The following is a 14834-nucleotide window of genomic DNA, read 5'->3' on the forward strand; positions in this document are numbered from 1 at the left end:
TTCACACTCCCCTCTTAGTAATATATACAACAAGAAAAAAAAATCATTAAAGATGTACATGATCACAGTAACCATCTTGACCTAATTGACCTAATTGATATTTATAAAACTCTATACCTAACAAGTGCAAGGCGCATATTTTGTACACCAAAATAGATCATATGCCAGGCCATAAAATAAGTCTCAGTAAATTTTAAAGGACTGAAGTCATATAGAGTATGTTCTCTGAGTTCAGTGGAATTAAATTAGAAATCAACAACAATAAGATATCTAGGAAATGCCCAAATATTTGGAACTTCGTTAACACACTTCTAAATAATCCACAAGTCAGAAATCACGAGGGAAATTTTAAAACATTTCAAATGAATGATAACTAAAGATGTGGAATGATATTCCAAATATAACATCAACTAAAAAGTGGATTAAAGTAGAATATATTCAGTATTGACCTATTTTTATTTTAAAAAATAAGCTGTATATGTATACAGGGAAATATGGCTACAAAGAATATCTGCTAGCAATGATACATTTTACTTTTGCAATTAAAAATATTTAAATGTTAAGTGAGTGCTGAGTACTTATTATGAGTAATTTTTGTTCCTCTTTGTTTACCTGCATTTTCCAAATGCTTAACTTTGAACATTTGTTACAACATTCAATTTTGGTTTTGTTTCAGTGACTGTAATTTTCATTTTTAGAATTTCTGCACATTTTAGAATTTGCAAATTTATCTGTTTATTTTTCATAATCTCCTACTCTTGCTTTATGGATTTCATTCCTTCCTTTATATCTTTGAACATTTTAATTTTATTTTTTTAACTTTTTATTACAAAAAATTTCAAATATATAAAAGTTCAGAAAAATTATATAATGAATCCTCAAATATTCATTACTGTTTCAACAGTTATCAAATCCCTCCCATCAAATTATTTTGAAGAAAATACCAGTCACATCATCTCATCCATGATATTTCAGTACTTATCTATACAAAAGGAATTTTTTTATAAATATAGCTAAAATACAATGACCACATCTGAATTTTAAAATAATAATTCCTTAATATTAACAAATACCTTTGATAGTTTTAATCATTAGCTAACTTTAAATCAGCTAATTTGTTCTTGGGTGTGAATTTCCCATATTTGTTGGGTCTATGAATTGTTTCGCTTTTAGTACTGTATTTGCTCATGTGTTTATAATTTTTTTCCTGTGAAATCATCTTCAAAGGGAATTTCTGGGAGAGTCCTGGCAGACCATGGATAATGAAGGCTTCCATATGGGTGATTAATAAAATACATACAGCCTCCTTACCTGAATCTAAACTGTTATAAACACTGAATAGCAAGAGACTACAACCCCTTATTTTAAATGGAAGAAATAATAATGTATTCCTAGCCCATATTTAAAAACTCAATCAATTTCCCCAAATATTACTAAATACTTGTAAAACCTATGTAACAATCAACCAAGAACTTCTGCATAATGGGAAGTGTGTAAACACTAATCATCTATTTATTTAACTCTCAATGAATGCCCAATAATTGTGCTTGTGTGCAGTTCAAAATAATAACATATCTTACTGGATATGAATTGCATTTCTCTTCTATACTGCAAAAAACACTCAGTATAATGTAAATAGAACTTCTGCTTCCAACCATGAAGGAACAGTAGGGTCTAGAATTACCCTCCTACTGTAGACAAACAGAAAACTGGACAAAATATATAAAACTGTTTTTGGATATTGGACAACAGGTAATGTAGGATTATGATCCCTGAGAGAAAGGAAACAAATAAGGTAAGCCCTACCATTGTGTTGACTGCAGGAGCTCAGTGTTGTTGGAGGCAATTTTCAGACAACAGTGCAGGGAGGGGGACCCAGACATAGCCCAAAGATCACTCTAAGTTGAAGAAACAGAGGTGGAAGTTCAGGGAGGTCAGGGTGGTAGAATTTGCAAAGCAGAGCACCAAAGAGGAATAAGCTACCTCTCAAAAACTTTCTAGCAACCTGTACAGAGGGTCCATTGAGCCTCTGGCTGAATACCAATTTGCACACACACATAGGGTGAAACTCCACAAGACCAAACAAAGAACAAATTATAAGGAAAGAGCAATTATTGGAAACTATGAGTTTTTAAAAAATCCATAAAGCTAACACAGGGCTGGGAATCTTTTGAGTTCCCACTAGCTGGAGTAAGAAGATCTCATTTAATACACAAGGCATTCAGCAGAGGTCCCAGAAGGATCACATGCCTTTAGTGGGACTAAACTAGCCCTGGTATAATAGCTACTCTAGAGCTACCCTAGAAAAGCAAACAGGCCTAAAAGAGATGAAACTGTTCCCTAAATAATGAAATTAACTGATAAAACAAAGTCCAAAAAAAAAAAAAAACAAAGTTCAACACTCATTAAAGGAATAAAACAAAATCCAGAACTCAACGATTAAAATCTGCAATGTCCATCATCTAATCAAAAATTATTAAACATACAAATAAGCAGGAAAATGTGACCCAAAACCAGAAGAAAATCAAATCAACAGAAACAGACACAGAAATTACAGAGATAATGGAGTTAGAAGACAAGGATGTTAAAACAACTATTATAAAACAGCTGTCTGCTAAATATGCTCAAGGATTTAAAGAAAAACATGAAGGTAATGAATACAGAAATGACAGATATACAAAAAGAACCAACTAGAACATGTAGAGATGAAAAATATAATAACTGAAATGAAAATATTACTGAGATTAACAGCATATTAGATAATGCAGAAGAAAAGATCAATGAACTTGAGGACATAATAATAGAAACTATCCATAATAAATGTAGAAACTACATCCTTTTATCTGAATGTCCATGTTTTTAATGGCAGTTACATGAAGATTCATTATAGCAGATTTCTCATCTGGATGGGAAATTTGAGTAAAATCTGAATATCTGTCATACATTCATAGAGATACAGGTATGCTGGAATTCTGCATACCTGTATTTCGCAGGTTCCAAACCACTTTGTTTCTCAACACAGCACAGGTAGCCTTAGCTGAGTTTACAAAATACAGGTAGCTCAGAGTTCAGTCACTCACAAGAGAATGTACTGACCCAGAGCCTGGGACAGCAGACAGCTCAATTCCAGGCTGGGACTCTGGGCATGGAGCAGAGTACTAATTTTAGTAACTAGTCCATTTCCTGCTCCCCAAATAGGTCTTTCAGCTAGGCACCTACATTCTCATGGATGTTAAAACTAGCCTCTAAGAATGATATGTGGTCCACAATCTCCCCTTTGACACAGAGAGAAGGAGGACTGTATGGAGAAGAGACACCTCAAATCTTGCTGACACTATGGGTTCTCTCTTCATTTTTGGTACCTAGTGATTTCCTCTTCTTGTCTTTAAACCTATCTATATATGTCCTTAATGTTTAAATATGTTATTCAACATTTCTAGAGTTTAAGAGTGGAAAGGGAGAATTCTTATATCTGCTCAGTTTGTCTTCTTGACAAGTTATAGATATAACTTTTGAAATTAGAAAATAACCAATAAGGGTACTATCAAAAGATAAATGAAAGAAGCAGCAGCAATAGTCAAAGAAAACCATCTCCATGTTCCAATGAACTCTGAGAAGAAAAGTAATCCAAATTTGGCTTTAAGAATATTACTAAGAACTGAAAAAAGGGTTTGAGGATTGCAAATCTGAACTTGTCTTTCAGAAAGAATTATTACCATCTCACAATTATATAGCACTTCACTCATCTCAAGAAACAGCTTACAGGGGCTTCCCTGGTGGCGCAGTGGTTGAGAGTCTGCCTGCCGATGCAGGGGACGTGGGTTCATGCCCCGGTCTGGGAAGATCCCACATGCCATGGAGCGGCTAGGCCTGTGAGCCATGGCCGCTGAGCCTGCGCGTCCGGAGCCTGTGCTCCGCAATGGGAGAGGCCGCAACAGTGAGAGGCCCGCGTACCGCAAAAAAAAACAGCTTACAGTATCACAATGTTTTCAGTTTTCTTTTCTTTTTTTTCCCCTTTGGCTGTGCCACACGGCCTGTGGGATCCTAGTTCGCCGACCAAGAATCGAACCCGTGCCCCCTGTAGTGGAAGCACGGAGTCCCAACCACTGGACCACCAGGGAATTCCCCGTTTTCAGTTTTAATAAAACTATATCTTACTTAGAATATTTTTTCAAAAAACAAACTTTATTATGCCCACATTATATTTACACGAAATACCATTTTCATTCTAATATTATTTAAAATTACCTTTATGTTTATTCAGAAGCTTGTAGCCTTCACAGTATCTGCCTGGAGAAGTCATCATCTTGGTTGTGTCAAGATAAGAGTATGTTGCAGCAAAATCAAACTCCTTTTTACCATCCCACCAACCTTTCTGCTTAGCATAGCTTCTCATGTCTGGGTGTTCCCGATCAATCTTGGTTGTTATAGAAAGCTGATTAGAAATATTACGAACTCCCTCTATTTTCAAAGAAGAGAGGAAGGGAGAAGAAAAGTCATATTTAATGTAATATATCTATCTCTGTACATTATGATCCTTAATCATTATTTCAATGTAAATATAGGCTTCTAAATGTTGTACCATGTGCATCTATTTATTACATACTCAAATAAATAAATTACTTTTTAAAATTAAACTTTTTATTTTGAGGTAATTATGGATTCACATGTAGTGGTAAGAATTAAAGAGAGAGCTATGCACCTTTACACTGTCTCCCCAAATGGTAACATTTTGCATAATATCACAACCAAAATACTGGTATTTATACTGTCAAGGTACAGAATATCACAAGGATCACTCGTATTGCCCTTTTATAGCCACACCCACTTATCTCCCATGCCCACCCCTTCATTAACCCCAGGCAACCATCTGTTATCCATTTCTATAACTGTCATTTCCAGAAAATCATATAAATGGAATCATACAATATACAATCTTTAGGCTTTTTTTACTCAGTTTAATTCCCTAAAGATTATTCCAGGTTATTGTATGTATCAACAATTCATTCCTTTTTATTGCTGACTAGTATTCCATGTTATAGACATTCTATGGTTTGTTTAAACATTCACAAGTTAAAGGACAGCTAGGTTGTTTCCAGTTTTTGGTATCATGGGAAAAGCTGCTCTAAAAATTCATGTACAGGTTTTTGTGTGCATTTAAGTTTTATTTCTCTGGGATAAATGCATAAGATTGCTATTGCTACACTGTATAATAGTTGCATATTAAGGTTTTTTTTAACTGCCAAACTGTTTTCCAGAGTGACTGTACATTCTTATTAGCAATGTACCATCCTACAGATTCTCACTAGCATTTGGGAATGTCATTTAAAAATTTTTAGCCATTCTGATAGAGGTAGAGTGGTATCTCATTGTGGTTTTAGTTTGCATTTCCCTAATGGCTAATGACGGTGAACATCATTTCATGTGCTTTTGTGACATCGTATATCCTTTTAGGGGAAATGTCTCTTCATGTCATTTGTCTTTTTACTGTTGAGTTTTGACAGTTCTTTATATATTCTAGATATTAGTCTTTTATATGAATTACTGTTTAAAAAATAGTCATAAGTAAGTTTAGAACAGAAATATAAGGCTTCTAAAAATATCATGGCACTAAGTTATAACAAAATTTTCAACTAAAATACAAAACAGAAGAAACAATAAAAGTCTGTTCTAAACAGATCAGAATAAATGAAGTAGATCATGATAAATGAAAATTAATAACATTTTAAAACAGATTTAGAATGATAGTCTGCCAAGTAGAAATCAATTTAATTACTCTAATGAAATCATACTTGGGATATTCTCACTACAAAAATAGACTTAAGTCATGATAGAATCAAAGAGAAGAGGAATTTTCCATGAGTAGATAATTCCCTATAGTTAAACTACTTAGTTCTTGGGCTAATTTAGTAATAGGAAGAGAAACAAGTTGGCAAAGTTAATCTACAATTGGATAATCAGACTCAGTGAAGGTGTTTGTTTTGGATGGCTCGGTGGGGCTATCTTTTTCAACAGAATTTGTTTTTCTCTTGGATGTAGCACACTTGACAAAATAAAAAGTAATTAATGGTATAATCAGGCCAATTATCACAATAATAAAAAGAGTCTAAATTCAGTTTTGTGTATTAATAAACATACATGCAAAATATAAAATAAAATGTCCATCAAAACAACTGTCAATGACCTGTTTTGAAAAATAACATCCAAATCCTCCAAAGCTCAAGGCTATCTTCATGAAGACTTCCCAAATTTCTCCAGCTCACGATGACTTTTCCTTTCTCTCAAGGTTCATTGCATATATGTGTGTGTGTTATTCACTTGCCATTTAATATTTTCACATGTGTATCTTATCCCCCCTGTAAAACTATCAGATGCAGGAGGTAATTACACAAGAAGTACATGATCATGCTTAAGCACAAGGTTGTACTCTAGTGAAAGAATACTGAACTGAGAGTCAGGATAGAAAGATTTAAATTCTAAGTCTCTCATTCACTGCTTTGAGTAAATCACTTCATATCTCTGGATCTCCTCACTTGAAAAATGAGAGGAATGTATGGTTACAAAGAAATCAAGGGGAAAAAAAGCAAAGCATTCTAAAACAATCAACTGTGTTATTTACTCAATGACATCAAATTTTTATACTTTACTATTGTATCAATATATTCTTTCTAACGACTAAACCCACAGTCACCAATCCCCAATAACACTACCCTGTCCTCACCTCCATATCCACACATGATAAAATTTTGGAGTTCAGCCCAAAGTTAAAACAGGAAAAAATGGTAAAGAAATGGTTTCACTTCATAAAAAAGTGAAAAAGGGGAGGGGTTTAAAAAAAGTGAAAAAGTACGATAAAACAGCCAAGAGCTACTGCACAGAAAATGTATACAGGTTATATGAAATTAATATCATATATATTAAAAAGAGATAACACCACCTTTTCCTCTTTTTCAAGAAAGCCCTTTATAGTGCTCTTTCAATGTATGTTCTTTCAAATTTTTTCATTTCCCCTTCAGTTTTCGACTTCATTGCACTGGAGTATAAATCTCGAAAAACAATTAAATGCAACTAAGAGGTTTTTTATTAATTGTAAAACAAATTAAATCATGAAAAGTTGTCCATACCTTGTACTTTTTCTGCTGCCCAGTACTTCCCTGCAGTCTCCAGAACCCAGGCCTCATTCCTATCAGCTATCAGGAAACTGTTGTGATAGCTAAATACCATCTTGCCCTCTGAACAATTTCCACCCTGGCCATACTTTTCTAATAAATCAACAATGACATTGAGGGCTTTTTCAGCTGTATCAGCTCTTTCAAGACCAAGTCTAAAATAAAAATATTAAAGTTCTCAGATTAAAATAAATTTCCATTATGTTTCTTAAATAATTTCATGCACATGAGATTTTGTGTTTATATTCCAAGTAAAAATCCTTTCAAGTTAACAGATACACTGAAATCCAACTTCTAAACTATTCCTTGTGAAGTAGTGAAGTCAGTTTGGAATCATGAAAACAAAGATCTGGAGTCAAAAAGATCATCGTTTAAATTCCAACTTGGTAGTTTAATGGCAAATCACTTTATCTCAGAACCTTAGGTATCTCATCTGTAAAATTAGGATAATAATAATACCCCACAAGGTGACTGTGAGAATTAGTTACAGTCTGATAAAGTAAGTTAGGTACTTCCAATGAATCATAATTTTCAACTCCTTCCCTTCTCCTAATTAATGATATTTGAGAGTCTTGAAATTTAATGCCTGTATTCTGAAGCATTTTTAACACAAACTAAAGTATCAAAGTCCAAAAAATGAAAAAAAAGGGAAGATAAAAACATGTTAAGAGTTAACAACAAATTTTAAATTTAGACAAGTTCTACAGTGCAAAAATATAACAAAAAAATAACCTGACAAGGTCCATGCCCAGTAGTGCCTCTTCATCACAAACTTCTTCTCTTCCCCATACAGCTTCATTCCCAATGCAAACTCCATGCTCATTGGCTCCCATTTCTGCCCCCCATAACCAAGCTGGGCGACTAAGGACAACAGCATATGTTTCAGGAACTTGATCAATTTCTATGTAAGTACACTGTAGAGGAAGTCATAACAATAACAATAAAACCAAAAAAGAAAAGTTATCAAAGTCTAGAATCTTAAAATCCATCAGAAGACATGACGATTATGAAAAAGATTATAACTAAATTGAAAATTTCAATAATAGAGGCATTACACTTAAAACATTGTCCCTAGAGCATTTATTCATTCAGATATTTGCTAAGCATCTCCTACGATAAAACACTGCTAAGAGATATATTGGTTTCAAAGATGAATCAGATGCAGATCTTGCTGTCAAGAAACTAAGACTTCTACATTACCTAAGATACAATGAAATATAAAGTATAAAGACTATGAAGAAAAGTGAAGATGGGGTGCTAATGGAAGCTCAGGAAAGGGATAGTTTCTAGCTGTGGAATCTTGAAACATTTTGTTTTGTTTTGTTTTGTTTTGTTGCGGTACGCGGGCCTCTCACTGTTGTGGCCTCTCCCGTTGCGGAGCGCAGGCTCAGCGGCCATGGCTCACGGGCCTAGCTGCTCCGCGGAATGTGGGATCTTCCTGGACCGGGGCACGAACCCGTGTCCCCTGCATCGGCAGGCGGACTCTCAACCACTGCGCCACCAGGGAAGCTGGAATCTTGAAACATTTTGTAGAGAAAGATGTATCTGAGTTGAAGTGTAAGGAAACAGATCTCAAACTCAATGTCCAGTGTTTCTTGATTGGTGATGTAAGTTCCATATGGTAGCCCTTAAATATATAGATGCCCATGTCACATGTGGGAATCATCGAGTATATCCACAGCAGTGAAAAGAATAAGAACCACTGGCTTAGAGGATAGGTGAGACTTAAATATGAAGAGATAAAATACAAATGGATCCAAGGGACTTTCCTGGTGGCGCAGTGTATAAGACTCCATGTTCCCAGTGCAGGGGGCCTGGGTTTGATCCCTGGTCAGGGAACTAGATCCCACATGCATGCCACAACTAAGAGTTCACACGCCACAACTAAGGCGCCCACGTGCCTCAACTAAGGAGCTGTTGAGCTGCAACTAAGAAGCCTGCCTACCGCAACTAAGACCTGGTGCAACCAAATAAATAAAAAATAATAAAAAAAAGAAATGGACCCAAGATGAATAAATAATCTCAGCAAAAGAAAAAAACTGGCCTAGTAAAGTCAGCCCTCCACACACACAGGTTCCACGTCCACAGATTCAACCACAGATTGAAACTATTCAGGAAAAGAAAAAACATTCCAGAAAGTTCCAAAAAGCAAAACTTGAATTTGACATTTGCTGGCAACTATTTAGACAGCATTTACATTGTATTTACAACTATTTACATACCATTCACATTGTACTATAAATAATCTAGAGATAATTTAAAGTTTACGGGAGGATGTGCATAGGTTATATGCATTTATATGCTATTTTATATAAGGGACTTAAGCATCAAAGGATTTTGATATCCTAGGGGCTCCTGGAACCAATCCCCCACAGATGTGGAGAAACAACTGTATACATAAAATGTCTAATATTTAATATATTTTTGTATTAGAATATCAATAAAATGGAATCTAAAAACTATATAACTTAGGAATAAAAGCATAGTATGAAATTTTTACTTTAAGTTCCATGCTAAATGGATTTTTTAAATAAAAAATTTAAAGGGTCCTTTAATTGACCTGTATACTATCAAGTGACTGCATAAAGTGTATAGTGTTGATAGTGTTACCACTGGATCCAAAAACCTTTTTCGATGATAAAACTGTTACTTCCAGAGTCTGGAATGATTTTTCCTATTCTACACCAATCAAAATCCTTTTTGCCCATCAAACTCCAGCTGAAAGCCCAACTCCTGGTGAAGCCTTCCTTAATTCCTAGTCTGAATTACTTGCTTCTCCACTGATGTCACAACTTGTTGCCCTTACTTAAATTTAGCATTTAAACCATCCTTTTTTACAATGCGGTTAGTTACATACACATCCTATTCCTCTACTAGACTCTAAGCTCCTGGAAGACAGAACTAGTCTTGACAGCAGGCTTTGCCCTATTCGACGTGCTTGCATATGGTAAGCATTCAAATATCTGATCAAAGAATTAACAATTCTTATTATTGTTATTTCAGTTTCCTCCAAATCATTGAAATTAAAGACCAGAAGTCTAGTTCTGATTCAAATTATTTTTCAAATTAAAATTTTAACTTCTATAGCCTCTGCCAAATGGCTAATGATTTTTAAAAACCTGTTTATGATATTTTTAAAGAAAAATATTGCTAACAAAACATGCATTTCACCTACCTTAAGATGTTCCTTCAGATTGTCATGAACTGCAGCAGGAAAATAAACTACCTCCTGTACTTCATCACAGGGTCTATCTGAATTTTTTCCAAAAATAATCCTGTTATTAACTGTTGCTGGAGGTAGTGCCACAAAAGTGTCACAGGAACAAGGTTCCATTTTTTTTTAAACTAAAAATCATATGGAAGATTCAAAATAAAAAGAGAAAAGCATTTTTAGTATATACAAAACAAAGAGTTTTACTTGATGACCAGGGAATATTACTGCCATATCTAACATAGGATATTCATTAAAGTTTCAAATTTCGTATCAGTGAGAAAATGACTTGGGAATGAATCTAGTACTACAAGATTTAGTAAGAAAATAGGAATGACAAGTACCTTCTTCTAGTCTATAGGTCAAATTTAGTCTCTAAGCTCTTTCTCTCCTGAAGTCTTCCTTGAATCTCCTTTCACTATTTCCATATTTGGGAACACCTGTACCTAGCTCTACTGTTATAAAGACTATATTTGTGTATATATGTCTTCTTAGTGGACAGTGAGATCCTTGAGAGCTGAGAGTATGTCTTATTAATCTTTGTATTCTCATCACTGGCACTTATAGAAAAGTCACAGTATTATATACCCAGTGTTTCCTCAAAGATGGGAAGACAGGGTCTCTTTTGAACTGGTTACAATACTAATAAGACTGAAATTTTGAAACAGACTCACTGAATCAGACAAATACAAAAACATGTCAATAAAATTCCAAATTGTTGTTATTTCCAGGAAGACGTTCACATTCAACTTGTGAATCCTGATTGTATAATTTAATATCAAGATCATGTCTTCATTTGTAATTTGGAAAATCTTAAATCCTCAATTTAGTCGAATTTGTTTGCTTCCAGAATGGCACATTGTTTTAGAGTTTCAGATTTAAATGTAATAAATGATTCATTCAAAAGAAAACAAAATGACTCAAGTAAGAAAGAAACAACTTCAGCCTGAAACACCTAAGGGTTTTTCTATTTTCCTCAATGATGGAAAAAGAGCGGTCACCATTGCTTCTGTTCTTTTCCGTGTGAATTTCAACCTTTATATCCTAGATCGCCTTCTATTTGTGTTCCAAAACTAATTCCACCACTACCTAACTTTGGCAGGCTATTTAATCTCTAAGTCTCCTGCCTCATCGGTAAATATCTTGGGGGCTGTTAGGAGAATTTAATAAGACAGTGTGTAAACCGTTTTTCAGTTCTTAGAACATACCACTTAAAGCTGTTATTATTATTCATCAGAAGAGTCAATTTCTTACAAAAGGCTTATTCTTGACATCACGCTCACCCCCTCCCGCGAGAGGATTTGGTTGGTGGATCCCCTACAGCCACATCCACTCAAAACCGTGAAGAGCCATCAAGCTTCACTAGGTGATCTAAGCTAACTGCGGTAATAAGGAAAGCTAAGGAAACATGCCACCTAGTTAGTAAGACACCTACCCCATTTAGGAGGGGAAGCCTTGAGAGCCTTTACTAACTCCTAAAATGTATTCGTCATTTAACAAATGTTCATAAATATCTTTCTGCACCAGGCACCGTACTGGTAACAAAATAGAGTCCTCGCTCCTTTGGAGTTGACATTCTACTTTATATGTTTTAGTTCACCAAGCGGTTTCAGAAACATCACATCGTTTGATCCTCACAAACGTGCTACAGTTAGGGCAAGAATTTGTAACACAGATGTAACACAGACGGAAAAAGTTGGTTTAGAAAAGTTTATGCAACTCGAAATGGAGTTCACAGAGTAAAGGGCTCGGACTTCAAGCACCTCCTTGCAGAAAAGCCGCCACCCAGCCCGCACTCCTCACCCAAACTGGCTGCACCCAAACCGCAGCCCGCGCCGCGGCCCGGACCCCTCCCAGGAGCCCCTCCCTGCAGCCCCCCCCCCCAGGAGCCCCTCCCAGCAGCCGCTCCCAGGAGCCCCTCGGCGCCGTCGCGCCGCAGTTCCCGACTTCCCGCTTCCAACAACTACTATGCTCGCCCCACCCCCGTGCACGCCCCTCACCTGGCCTCCGAGGGGCCCAAAGTGAAAGGAGGAAGGGGCGAAGAGGGAGCACCACAGGCGCTAATTGCCGGAAGCTGTCCCTTTTGACCCCGGAAGTTCCCTCTGCCACGGGAGGCGCAGTTCCGGTTAGGCAGCCGAGTTTGTTTACGCTGCTCTCAGATCTAGCGGCTGCCTTCCCCAGCTCAGGCTCCAAAATGGGAAAATCCTTCGCCAATTTCATGTGCAAGAAGGACTTTCATCCTGCCTCCAAATCCAACATCAAGAAAGTGAGTACGGGGAGCAGGCCCTTGGCGCCTGGGTTCCCAGGGGTTCCTGGAGGTGAGAGTGGTGGAGTCTCTGGGATCCCTGGGACAGTCGCCTCTTCTCCATGCCTAAAGCCCTGGCGTTCTCGTCCCTTCTCCGCTGGCCCTCGTTTATTCTGTTGTACATCAGCCAGGAGACGGGCGGCTCTGTGTGCTCTTTCGGTTTTGTCAGCTAGAATGTAAATCTTTAAGATATGAAGACCGATAACCGGCTTCCTCATAACTTCCCGCAGCAGATTCTGATGTTGACTTTTCGAATCCCAGAGATCACGGCTTCTGAGCTCTGCTGTCCTGTACAAAGAAGACTCCCTGTCTATTTAAGATAGATCTTAAAAGGGAAATAAAGCCACACCTTGCTTACTCTTTTTATCCCACTTGATCATGTACCGTCTGTCTGGTGACCTCATTGAACTTTGGCTTTTTAAATAACCACTTACAGGTCTACTATGTCCAGTACAGAAAAACTGAGTTGAGTATTATAGTAGTGGAAAGCAGAATGGTGAGGCAGGAGGAGTATGAGCATTGAAACCAGACCTAGATTCTATTTTTCCAGCACAGTCACTTTTAGCCCTGAGACCTTACACAAAATATTTAATGTCCCTGATCCTCAGTGTCCTAATCTATAAGTTAAGAATGATTAGTATCAGTTGCCTTGACTTGTGAAAATTGTTTTGAGGACTAAATAAGATGGTGTAGGTAGACTTTGAAATAAGTACCACCACCTAGCACTCTGCCCAACACATAGAGTGAGTGCTCAATAAAATGTTAATTGCCCCTACACACACCCTTATCCTTAGCCTGCTCCTAAAATACAGGTGGTAACAAGAGTTTCATCCCTGGCCCATGTCTTGCTTACTCTGTATGCTTTCCCAAACAATCACAGCCAATTTTATAGTTTTAACCACCCCTTATTTACTCCTGACTCTCAAATCTACAGTGTGAGATCTTTCCCCTTAGCTGGAGGCACCTGAAGACAGCTATATACTAGCCAGTTTCATCTTGATATCCTACAGGCATCTCAAACTCAGCATATTTGAAATGGAACTTACCTTTTATCCTAAATCTGCTCTTCTTTTTATACTTCCTGTTCTTATATCAGTAGGAAATACAGGTAGTAACACAACCCTTCATCCAGTCACCCAGGCCAGAGACTCAGGATTCGTCCTTTCCCATCACTCCTTTATCTTGTCAGCTAATAAATTCTATTGGTCTTACCTCTCAGATATCTGTTGAATCCATCTCTCCTCCTTGTCACTACTGCCTGTATCTTAGCTTAGACCCTCATCATCTTTCACCTAGACAGTTATATTTCCTAACTGGTTTTTCTGCTGCCAGTCTTGACCCCTCTCAAATCCATTCTCTACCCATCTAGCCATCAGAATAATTATTTTTTTATTTAGCAATTTTATTGAGGTATAATTCACAAACCATACAATCACCCATTTAAAGTGTACAATTCAGTAGTTTTCAGTATATTTATGAATTTTATCATCACCACAAAAGTTCTAAAAGATTTTCATCACGCCCCCCCCAAACCCATATCTATTAACAGTCACTCCCCATTTGTCCTTAATCCTTCCCCCTCCCCAGCCCTAGTCAACCACTAATCTGCTTTTTGTTTCTGTGGATTTGCCTATTCTCGACATTTCATATAAATGGAATCATGCAATATGTTATTTTTTTGTGACTGCCTTCTTTCACTTAGCGTAATGTTTCAGAGTTCATGTTGTAGAATGTATCAGTATTACATTCCTTTTTATTGCTGAATAATTCCATTATATGGATATAGCACATTTTATTTATCCATCATTTGATGAATATTTGGGTGTTTCCATAGAGTAGTCATTTTAGAGCACAACTCTGATTTCTTCTAGCTCCTTATTAAAACACTACAGGATTAAGTCCAGGTAACCAGGCTCCAGTTTATTTTTCCTTCTTCATGCCTTACTGCTATTCTCCCACCATAGATTTTATACTCCGGTAAAATTAAGCTACTTAATTCCTGTTTTACACTTCTGGATCTTTGTCTGAGTTGTTCCCTCTGCTGATAATATCTTACCCTGTTTTTCCCTTGGCAAAATTTTGATCCGCTTCAAAATCCTGTTTAACATGTATGAAGCTACTTGTGTAACAGGGTTATTTATTGCAGCTG

The 14834-nt window shown here is 36.6% G+C and overlaps 2 protein-coding genes across 4 annotated transcripts in view; one reads left to right on the forward strand and one right to left on the reverse strand.

The window, feature by feature from the left end:
- The window catches only part of SCRN3 (secernin 3), a 37147-nt gene extending 24684 nt beyond the window's left edge, over positions 1 to 12463 (reverse strand). The window contains exons 1-6 of one of the 3 annotated variants that reach the window (XR_014296958.1): positions 12381 to 12463; positions 10345 to 10514; positions 7902 to 8083; positions 7125 to 7324; positions 4249 to 4461; positions 1807 to 1898 (exon numbers count right to left, since the gene is read on the reverse strand). Coding sequence is in view for 2 of the 3 variants with exons in the window: in XM_082657721.1 (XP_082513847.1) it covers positions 4249 to 4461; positions 7125 to 7324; positions 7902 to 8083; positions 10345 to 10503 (754 nt within the window). In the remaining variant the exon portion in view is untranslated. The remainder of the gene's footprint in view (positions 1 to 1806; positions 1899 to 4248; positions 4462 to 7124; positions 7325 to 7901; positions 8084 to 10344; positions 10515 to 12380) is intronic. The other 2 variants (XM_082657721.1, XM_082657722.1) reach the window with 2 other exon arrangements.
- A 38-nt stretch (positions 12464 to 12501) lies between these two features.
- CIRSR (corepressor of RBPJ and splicing regulator) overlaps positions 12502 to 14834 on the forward strand; it is a 39823-nt gene continuing 37490 nt past the window's right edge. Inside the window, 1 exon segment of the mRNA XM_082658862.1 lies at positions 12502 to 12646. Coding sequence (XP_082514988.1) covers positions 12575 to 12646 — 72 coding nt within the window. The 5' untranslated portion in view covers positions 12502 to 12574.

The sequence above is a fragment of the Grampus griseus genome (genome assembly GCF_964374135.1).
Source record: "Grampus griseus genome assembly, chromosome: 7".
Taxonomy (NCBI): Eukaryota; Metazoa; Chordata; class Mammalia; order Artiodactyla; family Delphinidae; genus Grampus; species Grampus griseus.